At 49.3% G+C, this 19,898-nt stretch overlaps 2 protein-coding genes across 4 annotated transcripts in view; one reads left to right on the top strand and one right to left on the bottom strand.

Annotated features, from left to right (window-relative positions):
• Positions 1-3,484, bottom strand: part of ZNRF3 (zinc and ring finger 3) — a 78,385-nt gene extending 74,901 nt beyond the window's left edge. For both annotated transcript variants that reach the window (XR_010307894.1, XM_064168761.1), the window contains exon 1: positions 3,050-3,484. Coding sequence is in view for 1 of the 2 variants with exons in the window: in XM_064168761.1 (XP_064024831.1) it covers positions 3,050-3,484 (435 nt within the window). In the remaining variant the exon portion in view is untranslated. The remainder of the gene's footprint in view (positions 1-3,049) is intronic.
• Positions 3,485-15,718: 12,234 nt separating this feature from the next.
• On the top strand, positions 15,719-18,121 carry XBP1 (X-box binding protein 1). 2 transcript variants are annotated; one of them, XM_064168948.1, is made up of 5 exons: positions 15,719-16,009; positions 16,114-16,210; positions 16,309-16,434; positions 17,084-17,160; positions 17,851-18,121. In XM_064168948.1, the coding sequence occupies exons 1-5, from the start codon at positions 15,801-15,803 to the stop codon at positions 18,035-18,037; spliced, it is 696 nt and encodes a 231-aa protein (XP_064025018.1). In that variant the 5' UTR covers positions 15,719-15,800; the 3' UTR covers positions 18,038-18,121. The 2 variants fall into 2 exon arrangements, with proteins under 2 accessions (XP_064025018.1, XP_064025017.1); XM_064168947.1 differs by having other exon boundaries at positions 15,720-16,009; positions 16,997-17,160.
• The last annotated feature ends 1,777 nt before the right edge of the window (positions 18,122-19,898 follow it).

Genomic DNA, 19,898 nt, shown 5'->3' with positions numbered 1-19,898 from the left:
GGCACTTAAGCAAGCAGAAACTTAACTTGCCTGTTTGCAAAACAACCACCAAAAATACCTGACATGTCAAGGGGGTTTATGCAACCTAAAACAAATGTTAAGTTTGATCCTCTTTCCCAGCATCTCACTGGAGCAGTACCATCACCACCACAGTTTCCTACGCAGCATAGTGTTTGATGCTTCACACCTTATGGATGAAGCAGAAACAGGGATACAGTCTTGCCCAGCTGCCAGCAGAATTGACACACAGTCCCACTCTGGACAGAGAATCCACTGCTGGTCACATCGGTGACGCTCACTGCTTCAGCACTGCAGGTCTGTGGCCACAGAGCATCTCGTCTGACACAGAACTACATCTGAGTTTCCGGCCTGAATGCTACAAGAAGTTTTAACCGTAAGGAGTTAGGCAGCCATAACTTGTTTTAAAGCAAAATATCATTTTAGATGTTTCACGAAGTCTTTCTTCCACAATCACTCTCCAATTGGAGATCTTTGCTTTCCCATCTCCAGCGCACTGATGGCCAGTAGAGTGCCCCAAGAAACACGTGATATTCCAGTATGCCAGTTACCACCGAGCTGGTGAGGCCTTCCAGCAGTCTAAGGACCAGCTGACACAGCAACCTAAGGATGAATTTGCTGAATACAAACTGTGGCCACATGAAAGAAGACATACAAACATTTAATCTCTCTGAAGAGTTATTCTGGTAGACAGTTGACCCTAATAAGACCTGTTCACAATAACATGAGAAACAATATAGTAGCATACCACTGCCAGATAGGAATCTGACCAATAACCAGTTCGGGAGTGAACACATGACCTATCAAAAGCTGAAAGTGTGTTGTTTCTTAAGGTGGTTTGTTGTTGGTTTTTTTTTGTTTGTTCAGACTTTCAAGACCAATGAGTAATTGATGCTATTAACATAAACAAAAGTAGGTCTTTGTGTAATCCCAAAACCACAACTCCTTTGATCCATTCTTTAATGTGTGCCTGATTTTCAAGAATTTCTAATACTTTATTCTAAAGAAAAGCACATCTTAACCTTGCAAGGGCAGCAAAGCCTTTGGGGCCAAGAAGAGCTTGTTTCCCTCACTGATGTGCCACCAGCTGCTGCTGAACAGGTTCTTAGTGGCACTGGCTATACGATCCTTTTCTAAATATCACAGGCACTTTTAAATGGTGATCTGGAGCAGCAGTTTCATATAGTTCCACAAATACACAGCCCAGATGAATCAAGGCAGGCAAGTCACAGCTCTGAAAAGTCTGACAAACTGTCCATGAAAAAAAAAAAACAACATTTTCAGGAGATGACTAAATCGTGACATTGACAAGAGATGCTGAATATAATCGAGACTCTGACAGCCAGGGTTCAGTACAGCAGCTCTGGAACAACATCTGCCACATGCTCTTCTCTGAAGAAACCCAGCACACATGGCCGTTTGGGGGAAGAAATGGCCCACTCGTGACATATGTACAGATGAACAAACGAAGCAGTTTTTGAATGATAAATGACTGTGAAAGATTTGCCACACAATTCAGCCATCCCTATAGTTTTTCCTAAAGGGGGACTGTCTACTCAAGAGTATGAGGAGGAAGCAGAGAGCTGACATCGTCACAAGAGTTACAAAGCCCATGGAATACAGTTGTGCAAATTTGAGTTTTAACAACACAGTGCTTTTCTCCACTTTCACTCACAAACTCAAGGAAAGTATGACATGAGTAAATGGCCACTACCCTGTTCCTAGCACGACCAGTTGACACAGCACCATTCCTTTCAGAGTCTCTGGCTAAGCCCAAAGGCAAGGTGCTACGCCCTAGGTGCACTGTTTGATGATGCACCAAAAGCACAGAAACGCCGATATCTGTCTGAGCCCCGGCGGGCACCTTTGTGAAACGTCAGGAACACCAACTCGTTGGTCAATCTCTCTGTCCTCTAACAGTAAATAAAACACTTCTAACAGTAGCTGGTCCTCACAACTCTTCCACTCGCACACAAATTTTTATAACACTCCTCCATGCTGAAACAGCAAGCACTCAGAAGCAGGGTACTTTAACAGATAAAAAAAAAACAACGACCAATTTTTACATTGCGGCACCTGTGCTTTTAGAGCTACACCAGGTGTACTGCGAACTTGCTTGCTCCCAGCTCATTTTTTAAAACACGTATATATAGGTGTGTGTGTCTGTGTGTACATACATAGAACTCAAGCAAACAAACTCCTCGGGTGTTAATGAGATAGAAGGATTGCTATTGGCAATTGCTTAACAGACAAACTTATTAAAACACCATTTAAGTCATTTTTCTTTACTTAGCCAAAGGGGAAAAAAGTAGAGTCAACAATTACAAGCGACTACAAAGGAGTGAGATAAGCAGCTCCCGAGTTCCGCAGGGGCGAAGCCTGGCCGCGCTCAAACGCACGCCAGTCACGGCTCTGACGAAAACGGCAAGCGCGGCACTGGGACTAACTTCACCCAGCATAAGGATTGCCGAAAGTCGGCTCCTGGGACAGCGGCCGGGAACCCTGCCGGACCCCGTGCCGCGGGGATGCGGCGCCAGGCAGCGAGCGACTCCCGCGGTGCTTTCCCGCCTCGTCCCCCCGGCAGCCCGCGGCGCCCCGCGCACACCGGGCTCCGCCCCCGCGGAGCGCGCGGCGGCCGCGGCCCCCGCCCTGCCGCGAGGGCACCGTGCACCCCATCGTCTCCGGAGATGCGAGGCTGCGCGCGGAGTCGACGCCCGGCTGCGCGCTGCCCCGCGGCTGGGCCCGCTCCCGCCGCTCCGCACTCCGGGCTGTCAGATGGGGCGAGCGGCGCCGCCGCGCTCCAACGAGCTCCGCGCCGGCAAGGTGAGGACCGGGGCTCGGCGGCCACGCCGGCACCGCGGCCTTTGTGCGCGGGTGCGCATCTGTCACCGCGGCCGCGGTGCCCCCAGGCCGCGCGGCGCACGTGGAGCGACGGGCCCGGCCCGGCGCGGGCTTTGTGCCGCCAGGTGACGGGCGGCCGAGCCCGCGGAGCCATCTTGAGGCAGGCGGCGCCCCCACGGCCGACGCTCACCTGCACGATCTCGCCCTCGGCGCTCAGCGTGGCCCCCGCGCGGGAGAAACGGCCCTGCAGCCCGGTGGTGTAGGTAGTGTAGTCGCCGCTGGGGCTGGACTCGAAGAGGACCACCTCCACGAACGCAGTCTCCTTGCCTAGCGTCGCGCCCGGGGCCGCGGCCAGCAGCAACCCGAGCAGCAGCAGCCGCGGCGGCACGGCCAGCCCCACGCCGGCCCCGCAGCCCCTCATCGCGCGGCGGAGGGGAGCGGCGCCCCGCCGCCGCGCATCTCTCCCGAGCGGCTCCAGCTCCGGGGCCGGGGTCCCGGACGGGTCAGTGCCCCATAGCACCAGTCCTCCCGCCGCGCTGCGCCCCACTCGTCGCCGTCGCCTGCCCCGCGCTCCCCGTCCCTCGCCCCGGCTGCTCTCCGCCCTGCCAAGCCGCTTCCCTTTCATCTGCTCCACGTGACGGCCACCGCGGGGTTATCCCCGCCCTCCGCGCGGCTCTGACCCGCTCCGTCCCTCCCTCGGCGCACACACTGCCCGCGGCCCCGATGAGCGCGGCAGCAGGGCCCGGCGCAACGGCCGCGGACGACTCGGCCTGGCTACGCTCGGGAGGGGAGTGGCGCGGCGCTCGGGAAGGCCCCGCTGGAAGTCGGCCTCCCACGCGGCCGGGCCTGCAGGGCCGGGCTGAGTGCGCCCGGGACGCGAACGCCGGTCTCGGCGGCCTGTGCGCACGGCCGGGCCCGCTTCCGTCGGAGTCTGTCCTGCCGGTGGCGTGGCTGTCGGCGCGGAACGGCAGTTTGCGGGCCGGGGGAACGCCAGCCGGAGCCGCCTCCGGGCGCTGACGCGGCTCGGTGCCGCGGCTCGCTGCCGCCACCCGGCCCCTTTCCGCGGCCGGTAAATGCCCGAGTGCGTTAGGCATGAAGTCCCTGGAGTGTCCGCGGCACAGTTACAGCCCTGGGGGTGGTGCTGGCCCCGGACAAGACCGGCCGGCGCGGGCAAGGGCCATTTCCGTAACGGCATGTGCCGGAGTCGCCGGCTCGCTCTGGATAGTCGCTGCTCTGCGGAGCCCTTACGTTCCGCCAACGCCTGCCATTTCTTGCAGCCTACCCGCATCCCGCCGGCTCCTCACCGGTGTGCAGGACGGGCACGACAGGCCCGAGTCGCAGCGCCAACGCTAGGCGGGTATGGCTAAACGGAGACCGCATCCCGAGCGCTGGCTAGCCGGCAGGCGCGACCCGTGGAAACGCATTAGTTCCTTCAGTCTCGCTGCGGGAACGCGATTGGAGCAAGAGTTTTGTTTTAAACGTGCGTACAGCTACGGTCTGGAACTCTAACGGTGCAAGATGCTATGGAGCCTAAAAGCGCAGATTGGTGGCAAACTGATCCCTTGCTACGAAGCACAACTTTTGGAAGCAAGCTTGGCCCTGGGGTGAATCTCTAACCAACAGGCAGAAGGAGTAATACCAGGGTCTAGAAATAGCTGGCTCTTTTCCTAAATATACTTTGTCACACCGAAGTCAAGGTAATGGCATCCTTAGTGAGACTCATCAGCTTAACAAATCAGGGATGCATTCTTCAGTGAAGAAGTGCCACAAAGGGATCACAGGAACACACTGTGCTTCTACCACAAGCCCCAAAATAACCCCACAATCCAAAAGTACAGCAGATGAAAGCCCACAGAAGTATGGCATGCACGGAGAGTGAGCTGACAGTTGGCTGGCTGTGCTGCTGTAGCCTAGCAGCAACAGAGAATGCACTGTGCAAGCAGATGTGGCCAACACATGCCAGTTCCAGGTGATAGTTGTGTGTTGGTAGGACTTTGGGAGTGCACAATATCTGGTATAGGAAACAGAAGCAGTTTAATCCCTTACTGCAGTGTACCTGTGCTTGATTTTCCTCACATTCACCTGTGAGGCAAATGGCCAGTGCTTTACACAGGGTTTCCCAGATCAGCATCCATGTAGGAATGGGTTAAACACTAAGAACTGTAGATTTTCTCCCTGATGAGTCAGTGAAATGTCACAACTTGCAGCAAAAGCAGAGCTGTAGGCAGGCGTTCTGTAACGACAATGAGAAGGTCACCGTTAGCTAGAACTGTGCACATGTCATGAGGAGAAAGTCTCTTTCTTCCCTAACTTCAATTGTTTAGGCAAATGATACCAAAACTTTTTAACCTGCTGTTTTTTCATGTCTTCCAAAGAATCAACAGCAAGTCATTTGCAGTCACTGGTAGGTTTTCATGCCCTGCATATCAGTCATGATGTCTTTCTTCTTGCAAAGGTCCTTACGCCACTGTAATCAAGACTTTTCCACATTCTGTTAATAAAGGTGAATAGTTCATGTCCTAAGTTCTTGCAGGTCATGGTCTCTCAACTGTCCTGCTCTCAGCAGACCTGTCATTGAGTTATTGGCAGCAAGGAGAACTGGAATTTTCAGTGTGAGAGAACCATGGTTGTGCACAGGTTGTCATATAAAGGGTAATGAATGAATGGTGCCTCTCAAAGAACGTCTTCCAGCAGGGCATACTTACACAGCTTGGAGGAACCTCACAGCATTGTTGCATTTGTCTCACTCTGTGCCAGGCACAGCTGGAGCCTAAGGACAGCTGTAGCGGTGGAGGTACCAGCTGGTGAGGGTTTTGCCATACTTGGCAGTAGTTTGCCTGTTTGGGGGAAAGCATCTATTTTAAACAGTTCTTCCCTTGCCACTTGTTTCATGCCATGGTAACTTCTGTGAGCTGGATCAGGAAAGAGACCAGGGCTAAAGGCAGGGGGGCAGGGACAGAGTGGAGAAGGTTATTTTTAAACTCAATCAGCAAGCTAAAACAGTTTTGGGAAGAGCAGCTCTAGAAGCAGAGATGGGAATTGAAAATGTAGGAGTTCTAAGAGACCAAGACAAGAGCTCACTGTGTGTAGAACACACAGTTTTAGTCCTACAAAAACTGGGAGTAACCTGAGATTCCTGACTCTTAGCTATGAAATTGAAAAGCCAAGAACCCCATGTCCATGCCTGCTGGTCAATAAAGTGGATGTCCATTTGCCTTGACAGTGTAGGGACTCAGAGGTCAGTCAACTGTCTAATTTGCATTGCATCAAACTTAAATGCCCCTCATGGGGCATCAGTGAACACTAGATATTTAATTTCCCCTATTTTAATTTTTCCTATTACATGTTAAAAAATTACATAAATGTCATACCTTGAGATATTATTGGATTTCAAATTCAATTATCAAGAAAACAAAGATTACCCAGATTAGATAATTCAACAATAATCTTGTCCCCTGTCCACAAGTGCTGCAAAATACTTTTACATGGGTACATATTTCTTACAAAGTCTAGCTTCCCAGGGAGATCCTACTGGAGATAAAAATCAGTGTAGTGAAACAATGTTAGGTAAGCTCCCTGCCTCTGTTGTTAATGGAATACCAGCACTCTGGGGATAGAGTAGAAGTAGGGCTTCTGCAGGTAACACTGAGAGTTAGGAATGCAGAAATGTCAGCCCAATCTGTAAACTAACCAGCAACAACTATGGGCATGAGGGCAGTGTCCTACCCCTAAAATACAATTTGCTGAAGATTGGCTCCACCTTGCAAACTCTCCATGCCCCTGGCTTGCAGACACGGTTTAATTGCTTTTGCAGTCACCCCAGTGCTGAATGCTAAGAAGTGACATGAGGCACTAGGTCTCAGGTCACCAGGTTCCCTCTGCTTGAGCAGAAATCCAGGCAGGAGGTTGCAGGGAGAGCATGAAGTGTTTGTCATTAAAGCAATCCAGTATTTCTAATCAGCTTCCTTCTTACATCCCATACTGAGGCTTCAGGTTTGGAATACAGAAGTCTCAGGCATTTGTAAGTACAGCTGAGGACAGTAAGAGCCACAGTTTGAACGTGATGAGATTGCTGGTGTGAGAAAGCATGTCCTAGGCACTTATCTCAAGTGATGTGATAGGACAAAAGGAAATGGCCTCAGGTTGTGCCAGGACAGGTTTAGACTGGACCATAGGAAAGCTTTCTTCCCCAAAAGGGTTGTCAAGCCCTGGAATAGGCTGCCCGGGGTAGTGGTGGGGTCCCCATGCCTGGAGGAGTTTAAAAGCCTTGTAGTGGTGCTGAGTGACCTGGTTTAGTGGTGACCTGTCAGTGCTGGATTAAGGGTTGGACTCAGTGCTTGTAAAGGTCTTTTTCAACCTAAATGATTTGGGGATTCTACCTCAGAAGAGAACAATCAACACTAGAGAATGATTTTGAGGCAAAACTTCCTACATCTCATTTGTCTTGCAAAGAAGTGGATATTAGAGAACCCTCCTGTTTTCCCCATGCTGCTCTTGAGAGAAGAGTGAAGCACCAATGTGCTACTATGATGAGCATTATACAAAAGAGCCCCAAACGAGTATTTTCACAGGAAGCACAGCTCCGCGCATCAGGCAAGAAGAAAACAACGTGGAGTAGCTACTCACAGCATGCCTATCAGCCATTCTCATCATTAAATGAGCTAGAAAGTTTCCTCGGTCCTGCCCTCTCTGGAACTGAGAATGCATTTGGCTGAAGACGTCTGTAGGCTGCCCTCTGTCACAACTCTGCAGTCACCACAAACACAGCAGACTGGAGAGCCCTCTGCAGAGCCACTTTTCGCCTCTTTCCACAATAAACACATGCTAGCTGCCTGTCAGCCTCGGCGCTCTTCTGAACTTGCTAGCTAATTTTAACCAAACTTAAGAGCAGAGCAGAGGTCTTAAGACAGTACATTCTTGCAAATTTTGTGAAAATCAGAGGCTCTGGACTCTGGATGCTGCAGCAGCATCCAAAAATTACATGGGGGAAGCTAAGGCAGCAGGGAAATGTGTAAGAAAGGAAACGTTTTCAGTTCTACTGTCCCAAGGAACATTCCATGGTTTATTGTATGTCTTTTAAATAAAATAATCCATTCTAATTGTATTCCATTTAATTAGCATGGAACTTTTGTAACTATATTTGCATGTTAAGGGGTTACTCTCAGGAAAGGACATAAAGTAAATGTGTGTGCATATAATTGTTTGGTACAGAACAGTGTCCCTCAGTGGCAGGGCGGAGGTTGGTGGACCTCAGCTGTCACACATCCTGTGCAACAGTCGCCAGAACACCCATCTGTGCCCAGCAGCAGATTATTCACAGCATGTGTTGTCTTCAGCTTGGTGAGGATGCTTAAGGAATGTGAAAGGAAGGGAAGAAAAACTCAGGTTATTGAGGGGAGGTTTTAAAGGCAGGGGCCCAGAGATATTATGAAAAAAATACCTTGAAAGTAGAGCATTGTCAGCACTGCTGTTTTAGCACCAAATTGTTTGTTCTCTAGTACTGATGGACCCTCCCCAGCACCCAGTATCAGCTACTGGCATAGCAAAGAAAGTATTTGATTTTCAGTTAAGTGTTTTCTTAAGACATGTCACTAAAGCCCAGCCTCCTCACAATCTGCAGCAGTGTGCCCTAAGTCCGGCAAAGACTGAACTTTCAGCCAGTAACAATGTCAATTTTTAAATAAACGTTTCCCCCTTCATATGTTGTCTTAGATTCTAGCATAACAAAGGGACTTATGACCCTTTTTAAAATAAACTAACCAATGAGCATGGATTAAAAGTATTTCAGGTGAGTTTTTTGTGAATTTTTAATTTCCATTTGGTTGATATTGTCCACGGTATGAGATAGACCTTGTTTAGGATATAGTTCATCTCTCATCAACTTTGTAAGGAGAGTGCCTTAAGAGAGGCTGCTCAGATATGTTAAGTATTAAGAAAAGGTGGTTCTTGCTGCTGTGACCCAGTAACAGCAGATTACCCAGTGGGGCTACTTTTCAATGGGAAACCCCTTCAGAAGGGTGAGGGCACCCTGTGGCTGCAGAGTCCAGTGGTTGCCTCCCCCCACAGGTGGTCTTCATCTTCGGGCTGCCGAGTACTTGCAGGTTACACTGTACCCCCAGAGAGACTGGTTTTCCCCTTAACTACCAGGTATTCAATGTAAGCTTCACAAGCTACCGCTTGAAAACCCAAACCAAGTCAAACAAAGCCTTCAAAAACCAAAGCCCAAATCACCATGCCACCATCCCCCCCCAGCCCATCACTGCTGAGTCCCACCAATAAAAGTGTTGTGAACACACAGTGGCAAATGGGGGCTGTGGCTAAGAATGAGCTCCATGTGAAATCCTCATCCTTGAGTTTAAAGCAGTTACTTTTGATCAACCAAATTTAAAGACTCCTTAAAACACAACATTAGACTGAGATGTATTTTCCATGAATGTGCTTGACGTCCCTGTGCGGCAGAAGAACATTAGCAATGAAAACCATCTTGGTAATCTCAGAGCAGTGGAATAAAATGATAACTTTTATGAACAGATTACAATCAGTGGCCAAAAGAAAGATGGAAAGACTACAGCAGTCAATGATGTTTTACAACTTGTGAAAAACAGCTTTTAAGCACACAATTAGAGTCCCTCTGGAGTTCAAGAGGCCAGGCAGGACTATTCCACTGGCAGGCCTGGGAGTGGAGTGCTGTGTAGTTCCTTGCAGTTCTGCCTGCCCTGGCCCCCCTGACAAAGCAAAGGACAACTTCCCTTTGCTCTTTACACTTACCACTGAATTTGAGGGCTTCTTCTAACTGAGATGTGCTGTTCCACACTCATATAACCCCTGTCTCACAACGCAGTGTTGGAGAACTGGGGAGAAAACGAGTTTTTCACTAAATAATTTCCTAAATCACACTTGAGAGCCTTCTTTCTACAGCTAACTGTATCTGAGGTGCCCTCACAGCAGATCAAGTGTCCATGAGAAGGTTAAAGAGAGCTGTTTGTTCCACTGATACCCCCACATCTGCTTTCCAGACGATTTCGGTAACTGACCACTGTCCATGTTCCCTACAATGTTCTAACATGGTGCTCTGCAGAGGCCAATAGCATTACAGCTTATTTCATAAGCAAACGAAATTGCTGCGCTTCCTAGTAAGTGCTGGAAGCAAGCTGTCCCTTACCAACTGAATGCAAGGTCATGGATGTGTCTGCCCTTTTTTCATCAACACGTAAAGTCGTTGTTCTGCACCTCTGGAGACGCGGTTGCACTGCACAGAGGCTTAGGACCGACCGAAAGCTTTCTTCAGTCATATCTGAGCGCTTTATGAGTCTCCACTGCTAAAGCAACACCAGCGGTTTCATTGGTTGATACGCGACTATTATTCAGGCCACCTCGACATCGCCGCGCTGGTGCCGAGGTGCACTGAGGCATAGCAGCCAGCAGGTGGCGCGCTCGGCTCAGCAACCTTCGCAGGCGCAGCCACAGAGGGCGAAACGCAACCTACAGGACAGCACGCCCCGGGCCCCGCCGCTTTGCTGCCGTTAGCACCGTTACTGCTGCGCCAGCAATGAGCACACGAGACAAGGTGCTGTTCACGTGGCCCTGCTGCAAGCAATACGCTTTTTAAAGTGAACAATATGTAAACCACACCAAATAAATTTGAAGCACGTGATTAAGAAATCAAATACATCGTCTACTAAACACTGCAGAGGATAAACCCTAGAATATGAAGAGCTCCTGGGATTGAAAGCTAACAAACAGGTTGTACCACTTCTGACTACCAAAAGCAAAAAAAAACCAAAAAACCAAAAACAGTCTTACAACGAGACTGGCCAAAACAAAGGTATTTTAACATTAATAACTAGTTTGTTCATGTGAAGGTGAGCCAAGCAACTACATTTCAACTCATCGATCACATTACAGACTGGCCAAAATTACAGACCTGCCTGACACTTGTCATTAATCAACTTAAAGCACTTTATTTTCCACATTCAAGTATAGCATCTGATCTATTTGGTATATAAAGGACTTCAGCTGCCCCTGATGATTTACATAAAAGTTATTAAAGTTGGGTGCTAACAGAGCAAATAAACAAGGCTACCAGGAAGGAAGTGTGGCAGACTTCGTGAATGCCAGCTGTCACCTGTCCCTGCTGAGCATTCAGCACCCCAGTACCCTACGAAGTGGGAGACAGAGGATTCAGATAATAGCCCTCCCAGTCTGGGTGAACCTCTTTTGAAACAGACACCTGACATTTCATGACCTTCCTCCCTCTCTGTCACAAAGGGGCTCTTACAACAGCTGGAAAGAGGCTTCTGTGTATGACAGACAGGACTGGGTGAAGGCACCCAAGTGAAAGAATATAAGGAGGTAATTCTAAATGTACAAACCCCTAAAGTGGCTAGGATTCTCAGGGTTCCTGAACTTCTAAAGGAATTTCAAAGCCTAGCAAATGACTAAGAAATAAGAGGAGGTATTTCCTGTCAAAAGCTGGCACTGCTCCAAGGAAGAGCTAAATTCTGCCAATAGGAAGTAGTCTTTATTAAGTTTTCTTAAGCACAGTTGTCTACCTGCCAGAGTATTTTCCAGTTCTGAACCAGGATGTGCAAACAGAAAAACTTACTGGAACAGGAACTTTTAGGTGTGTGAGATTTCAACAGCTGTCTGTCTTCCTCAGAAACCTTGCTCAACATATTAATCACATGAGATGCAGAACACAGGCAGTCAGTTCACTGGGGCAGCAAAAGCTCAGCCCTTCTGGTATTTGCCAAGCATGTTCTGTAACATCACCTCCAGCGATGCCCTCACTGCATCCTCTTAATTAAGTGTATTACCTTCACCTTTGCTCCCAAACAATACATGATGCAGAAAGGTCAGTACAGGAGAGGACATCAGTGGAGATTCCCATGTCTATAAATTAAGTTAATCAGTTGCTATACACTCACCTGCAGCTCTGGGAGGTGTGATTTCCACCTGCCTTAGTGACGACGGATACCATGCAATCTGTGGCCACTGCGCCACCGCTGAAGCTGGAACAGGGCACAACCTCTCTGAATGCAGGCAGTGTTGCCCAGCCACCCTGAAGAGCTGCAAGGTAAACTTCAGTGCCTGTGACTGCTGAGAACTCCAGTGACAGTTAAGGGAGATCCTATTTCCCTAAAAAAAATGCTCTGTAAGAGGCTCAGCCTCCAGCCAGCTTTCAGAATATCTTTGTCACAGAAACACTTCACAGCATTGCCTGCATTATCCCAGACTTCCTTGGTCAATCAGAAGCAAGACTTTGTTACCTATGGTGACAGGAGAACAAATTATCCTGGGATGGGGAGACAGAGAAGACTACTCCAAGGGTGTATGATCTCTGACACAAGATACACGCTGCCCAAGTCAACTGATGCTGCCTGCAGAAGCTAGAACACCACTGTGGGAAAATGCAGACAGAAGTCCAGCACAATGTTCTGAAGGAAGAGTTGTAACAGGAGGCACTCATGGCACAACTCTGATAGAAGCTGCCTCAACACAAAATCAGCTAGGTCAGAGGACTGAGCCATAGAGATGATCAAAACTAGAATTGCCAGCCTTTGCCTGTAACCCACTACACAGATCTAAGATGGAACTGAAACAGATCTGCCCACTGTTCCTTGTAATTTTCGGACAGCAACAGGTATCAGCAACATGTGAGGTGGAACATAAAGACAAGGAACTGTGATGAAAGGCACACAGGTCTGTAAGATAACTGCAGGAGACTCAGAGTTCAAAGCTGGGCTCACTGGGCCTTTTCCACACTTTTCTGGTCGTACATAGAGTCTGCTGAGGTAGACTCTCAAAGTATTAAGGGATGATAGATGAGCTAAAAAATTGCGTTTTGCAGGAACTGCTTGAGACAATGGTAAGAGAAATTCACACCCGGTGCTACAGCAGGAAGGCAGCTGAGCAGCAACATGTGGTGGGCAAAGGACAGTCTGTGTAATTGCTCATGCTATAGCAGGATTGCCTTTTGCTAAAGAAAAGGTGTGTCACTGTTCCTACCAGGCTACCAGGACTGCTGCAAAGTGATGGAAAGTTCTACATCTTTTGTTATCTGCTTGCCTGTGAATTGTCTCCACCTACTACAGCAATTAAGAGTAAGCACCCACCCCCCCATATGTTTCCAGCCTGGAGCTGTTAAGACTAGAAGGAAGTGTTGCCAGTAGCCAGACAACTGGACACGGTGGCCAAAGTGAAGCTCTTCCCCTCTTCAGCCTATGAAGAGCTCAGCAGCTAGGTCACTAGAGTCTTTTACAGAAAGGTGAGGGTTACTTTCCCTCATTACAAACACTACAGGCTTGTATTAACCTCATTTTATGTTACAGACAGTTGCCCTTCTCATTTATTCAGCTAGTGATACAGTTCTGGGAATATTCCAGATGTTGACACAAGCCTGAGGCCTTGGGCCACTTTCCAAGTGTTCTCAAGACACACACTGGGCAAACAAACTGTTTCTCAGACTGTCTTTTAGTCAAACTGTCTTTACACCTTCTTCCATTTTCTTTTCCTTCTCTGTTCTCCCTTTTTCATAAGTAGATGGCATTCAACTAATTTCTTTCTCTGTATCTGATAGTAAACAAGGGCAAAGCCTTTGTTAAACAAATCTTTCTCAAACAAAACTATTTCCTTTGGTAGGTTGGCCACCTGGAACATACAGAAAAGCTGCCTTAGCAGGAACTAACGTTGTTTCTGGCAGGACAACCAACAGTATCCTCATCAGCACATCCTTTGGATGGATAATGGTGCTGAACTGAAAGGCAGAGTGAGAAGCACCCTTGAGTAACAAAAGCACTGTCATGTGAATCTTGGGCTTGACTCCACCAACTGGAAAAACTAAAAATGGAGGAAACAAAGTGTAAACAGAGATTTTGGAAAAAAACAACAAAGCAGAGGTGGAAGTAAGAATTTAACTTGAAGTCTTTCAATTAAAGCTTGCTGAATGTCAATTCAAGACCAAGCTTTATAGAACTTTTCTTTGCCACTCTCATCCAGTGACCTAACCACATACCTAATAAAAGACTTTATGTATCTTAATAGCAGTAACGCAGTATCTGTGAGTCTAAACAGTCACACTGTATCACACCAAATCTTAGCAACACTACTAAGATGACAAGATTGCAGGGTGCCAGGCCCTTCCTTTGCCAGCTGTAGAAGTAACGGATGCCACTGCTGTATTCAGTAAGCGTGGACACCACCGGTGCCAAGGGCACCTTCCAGTTTTGTGCTTGTTCACACATCACTGCGACATGGCTCATCCACTGCTCCCAGGGTACATGTCCTTGCACTTAGTTTATTCATGATCACAACTGTTTGTTGCAAAGGGAGAAACTGCTCGTGCCCTGGTTCTATATGAAATTAGACAGGAAAATGAAATCACAGACAGAAAGTTTTCTTCAGCCACAATGGAAAGAAATCCAAATATCCATACGGCAAATGACATCACAGCTGGTCTCAACAGCATGGCCATGAATATCACAAAGCAGCACAAGCAGGAGCAGTTTCCTTGTTGTACAAAAGGGCAACTTAAACTTGAGATCAGAATATCGTAGAATGGCCTGGGTTGGAAGGGAACTCAGAGATCATCTGCTCCAACCTCCCCGCCATGGGCAGGGACACCTCTCAACTAGATTCAGCTGATCAAGGCCCATCCAACCTGGCCTTGAACACCCCCAGAAAGGAGGCAGCCACAGCCTCCCTGGGCAGCCTGTGCCAGACTCTCACAACTCTGAAATCAGAAAAAGGTATTAATACTGTATCTGCATTTTGTTAGTTTTCAACAGTGGAAATCGGAACCAACAACATTTTTGCACTCAGCCTAAAGGGCTTATCAAAAGTCATGGGGTTTTTCACAAAGGTGTCCAAGTAGAAAGGTGAACGCCCAGCCTTGACTGAATGTCATGCCGCAATGAGCAGGGAAAGAATGAACACAAACTTACAGACACAGTTCGCTCTTTGTATCGTCAAAGTCTGGCAGAATTCCACCACTAGAGTCTTGCCAAAACAGCATCCAGTGCCCCCGAGCTCCTAAAGCTCATGTTCGTCCTTTACCCCTGAACACCTCCATTAATCTCAATTCAGTGTGGCAACAGATTTCAGAATTAAAGTAGGCAAAGTTTCAGTACTTCATAGCCACTCAGGTCGTGTGCAACTGCTACCTGCAACAGCATGGGAAGGGTCAGGCACTGAGCTGAGGGCAGCTCCGCAGTGGCTGCCGGTTGCTGGCATTCTGAGCAGCAGCCTGCCAGTGTGCACAGCTTTTTCAGCCTTCCCCCTACACAACCTGGCCTTGCCTGGGCCCTAACCCTTTCAGATCTGCCACTGACCCATCGTGGTATGGTGATGTTCTTCACCAGACAGACCCAGAAGTGCACAGGTCACTTCATCACACACGGCTGCTGCTCTTGAGGAACAAGCTGGGCTCAGAGGACAACCCTGAGGTACTTCTGCATGCTCTCTGTAACTCCTGCTCATCGTTGACTTTCTCGCTGTCTCTGGTTTTTAGCTCAGTTTTTAGCCCAGACTCACGGCACCTGCGATAGCTCCATTCTTGGCACTCATGTGCCCACGGAAGTTGTGCTTCTCCTTCGGGTTCTGCTTGGGACAGCTTTGGGACACTCGCCTCTGGGACGGTGGCCAAAAGACCTTTAACCGGGCGCGGTCCCCGCCAGTGCTGCAACTGCAAGGCAGCAGCCGGGCCGAGGGGCGCGCAGCCAGCCCCGAGCTCCAGCGCCCCCGACCTCCACCCCTCATCTGATGCAATTCGTTTCCTCTCTTGCTTTCAGCCGCAGGCCAATCACACGCTAGCCTGGGAGCAACGTCACGATGCCCTGGCCAATCAGGAAGAGCCACGATCGTAGAAATTCGGGCGGGGCCGCGGAAAGCAGAGCGTGCCCCAAGCCGTGGCGCCGGCGCCTTCTGCCCTCTGCTCTCCGGCCATGGCGGCGTTGCCCGCTACCGCGGCTCCCCGGCTGCTTCTCATCTCTGGCAAAGCGGCTCAACCCTCCGGTCCCGCGGCGGGTCGGCAGCTCTCCGTTGTCCTGCCAGCAGGAGCCCCCTCTAGTCCCACGGGCCTGGAGGCCCCGCAGCCGGCCCGCAAGCGGCAGCGGCTCACCCATCTGAGCCCGGAGGAGAAGGCGCTGCGCAGGTGAGTGGGGCCGGCGACGACGCCTGGCTGTGGCGCCGTGCGGTGGTGTCTGTCCGCAGGGTGTCACCGCACTGACGGCCGCCCTGTCCTGTCCTGCCCCGTAGGAAGCTGAAGAACCGCGTAGCGGCCCAGAGCGCCCGGGACAGGAAGAAGGCGCGGATGACGGAGCTGGAGCAGCAGGTGGTGGAACTGGAGGAGGAGGTGAGGGGCCGGGTTGAGGGGTTAGGTGGGCCCGTGAGACGGGAGTGGGCCGCACTGCGGCCTCCTGTGGTCTCCCTGGCTCACTGGTAGCTCCGCAGAATCAGAAGCTGCTGCTGGAAAACCAGCTCCTGCGGGAGAGGACGTGTAACCTCACCCTGGAAAACCGGGAGCTCCGCTGCCGCCTAGGCCTGGATGCTCTGAAGATGGAGGAGAACGAATCTAAGGTAAGCTTTCCTCTGCTGGTCTCGCTTTCCTGGGCGCAACCTGCCAGGAATTGCCTATCTCTGGGGGAGATGCGTGGCAGTGGGCGGGGACGAGTACCCCCGGCGGAAGCCTGCTGCCCTGCAGCGAGGAGGGGGACCGGGTGGCCTGTTCCCGCAGGTCGGATACACAGCCCTGAGCCCTCAGTCGGTGTCGTGGATAGCGTGGGTGGTGGTGAGGTGACGCTTCCAAAGCTATTTCATCACTTTTTTTCCTGCGTTCCTTTGTAGAAGTGCAGTGGTAACTGCTAGAGTTGCATGTGCCTGTTTCAAGAGAATAGGACTCCAGTGTGGGGTTGGGAGTCAGGTTCCCGATTAAAAATGGTGAACAAATAAATCTGCTAATCAGTGGAAAGTTGAGCTAGTTTGGGAGTGCCATTACCTTCAGATTCCTGCTGCACAAGCAAGTGGGGAATCTGATTCTGATGCCTTTGCTGAAAGAGCATGATCTTCAGGATTCTGTACTGTGTCTGCTCAAAACATTGCTGGTGGCTGACTGGATTTCTTTTTTTTTTCCTTGACACAGTTTGTGAAGGAATCACAGGTGGATGAGATTAGGTTGGTGACCGGGTCCGCTGAGTCCGCAGCACTCAGACTACGTGTTCCTCTGCAGCAGGTGCAGGCCCAGCAGTCACCATTTCTGATAACTTCCACGTGGATTCTCATGGCAGTAATGCTTCAGACTCAGAGGTGAGCACCCACACTCCTATGTGGAATGCCTGCAGAAGTCAGAATTGGTGTGTATTTAACACTTGTGTCATAACTTCATGATGTGAAGTCATCTGACTTTCCACACCTGGAATACTGTATTTGTTGCTTAAAGCAGCTGTTTGGTCTGTACAGGAGTTTGTGCAATTCATTCAAGACCATTTCCCACTAAATCTTGGAGGCTATTTCCTGAAGCAGTCTTTCAGCTCCTTGTAAGCCTGTACTAATACCAGGAGCATACTGTGCTCTTGCTGTTGTTGGGAACAAACTTGGGCACTTGACACAGCTGTTCAGACCTGGAACCCTGTCTCTTATGAATGGCTTCCAGGAATGCAAGTGTAGGTCTGCTGAAGCAAAGCTCTGTTGCTTGCAGTGTGATGCCGGCGGACACTGTGGTCCTGATGGCCCTGAGAAGTTGGAGTTTCTAATAGAGGCTCTGATTATCAAATGTGTGTAGAATTCTGTAGTGACTGACAGTGCCTTTAATGGACAGATTTTTCTGAAAGATAATTAATTGCCTTTCCTGCCTGTTTTGATATTCCCATGTTTGTTCTAGTTCTCTGATCCTGTTAGCATGCACTAACTTCCAGTTGAGGGTTAATAATTGTCACAGCTGATGTTTTGCTGTAACAGTAGTCGGCTGTCTTTCTAAAATAGTGTTTCATTCTGCAGTCTAATCTGCTCTTGGGCTTTCTGGACAGTCTGGACCAAGACATGTTTCTCAGATACACTGATCCGGAGTCAACCTGCCTGCAAAAGCTGGAAGAAGAGATCTGTGGAGAAACAAATTCCATACCATCCTCCCCCTCTCCTCCTTTGGGGTCCCCATCAGCCAAGCTGGAGGCCATTAATGAACTGATAAGGTTTGATCATGTGTACACAAAGCCCCTAATGCTGAAGATTCCTGTTAAGATGGGCAACCAAACCAATATGCTAGTGAAAATTGAAGAAGTACCTCTCTCTCTGTCTGAAGACAAAGCTGACCCTGAGGCCCCAATATCTGTGAAAGAGGAACCTGTAGACCGCTTCATGCCTGAACTGGGTTTCTCTCACCTCCTTTCCTCTCATAGCCCTGCAGCCTCAAGCTCTCTGTTGGATGCCTGCAGTGACTCTGGGTATGAAGGGTCCCCATCACCCTTCAGTAACATGTCCTCTCCACTTACCACTGACTGTGCTTGGGAGGATAGCTTTGCCAATGAACTCTTTCCCCAGCTGATCAGTGTCTAACTCAGTAGTGTTAACTCCCTTGCATAGCTGTCCTGGCAGAAGAGTAGGATCTGCACCTTTTAGGGGGAGGGAGGGAATCAAGTGTGTTCAGAAGAGTGGTGCTCATTTCAACCTCTGCTAGCAGAGGGGGGTGATGGCCAGTGCTTTTCTGGTGGTGTGGGAGCGCCTATGCTGTCCTGCTGTCCCCTCAGAGCAGACTGGCTTAGGAGGCAGGGAAGCTTGTTTCTCAGCTACTTGCCAATTCTACATGAACCTTAATGTTTGGTTTGCATTCAAAACACTTTTAACGAAAAATGGCAGTGGGATCTGTGCATGGGCAGCTGGGTTGAGACTGAATAGCCTGCATGTCTCACAGATTTACTGTGTGAGTGCTTGGTTTCCCTTTGCTATGTAGAGTTGCTTTTTCCATTTCATATTTAACTGTACTGATGAAATTAAAGTGCAGTGAAGCTCACTGACCTTTTGCCTTGGATCTCAGTGCAGAGTGGAGTAGTTCCTGGGCCTTGCAAAGTTTGAAAGTAGAGTTTTTAAAAGATTAGGTCTTGGTGTCTTGTCCTTTTATCAGCCCAGCTGCACTTCCATGGTGTACACAGGTGGATGCTTCAGTTGCTTTCTGGAAGCATCTGCTGCTCCTGAAATCTTGTGCTGAATGTGGAGGCTGTCCCAGGTGTTTGCACAGCTGTTCTTGGTTTTGGTGCTATTTCAGCCCTTGTGTTAAACTTTGACTAAAACAACTTAGTGCTGGGGAGGGCAGGAAATGGGCGTGGAATGGGGGAGGGTGTTGGTTGCTGACAGTCAAAGTGGCAGGCCTGCTTGGGGTTACAAACTTGAGGAACCTATCTTGGTGTAATAAAGCCTCCTAGCTGATAGGCAGGATTGGACGTGGCACTTGGTGCTGTGGTCTAGCCTTCAGCTCTGTGGTAACAGGTTGGACTGGATGATCTATGAGGTCTCTTCCAACCTTGGTGATACTGTGCTATATAGAATAGAATCAACCAGGTTGGAAGAGACCTCCAGGATCATCCAGTCCAACCTAGCCCTGGCCAATCAACCAGACCATGGCACTAAGTGCCTCATCCAGGCTTTTCTTGAACACCTCCAGGGACAGCAACTCCTCTACCTCCCTGAGCAGCCCATTCCAATAGCAAATCACTCTCTCTGTCAAGAACTTCCTCCTAACATCCAGCCTGGACCTCCCCTGGCACAACTTGATGACTAAAGTAAAAACCACAGCTGTGCAATACTGTGGGAATTTAGATAAAACTCACCTGTAAGTAATAAGTTGGTTTACTTTCAAGCTGGAAAATAGAATTGACTGCAAGAGGACCCTTCAGTATGTAATAAATTGTTGTGAGGCCAGAAAGCAAGTGGACAGGTGACAACTGGATTCTAGCTCTGCATTGTTTGTCAGTAGTTCAATATGAAATTAAGGCACAGCAGGAGTAGTGTAAGAAGTTCCATTTCTTTAAAACTCAGCTTTATGCTTTCTAGCC

Source organism: Pogoniulus pusillus, chromosome 30 (genome assembly GCF_015220805.1).
Source record: "Pogoniulus pusillus isolate bPogPus1 chromosome 30, bPogPus1.pri, whole genome shotgun sequence".
NCBI lineage: Eukaryota > Metazoa > Chordata > Aves > Piciformes > Lybiidae > Pogoniulus > Pogoniulus pusillus.
This window is presented reverse-complemented; position numbering and strand designations above follow the sequence as displayed.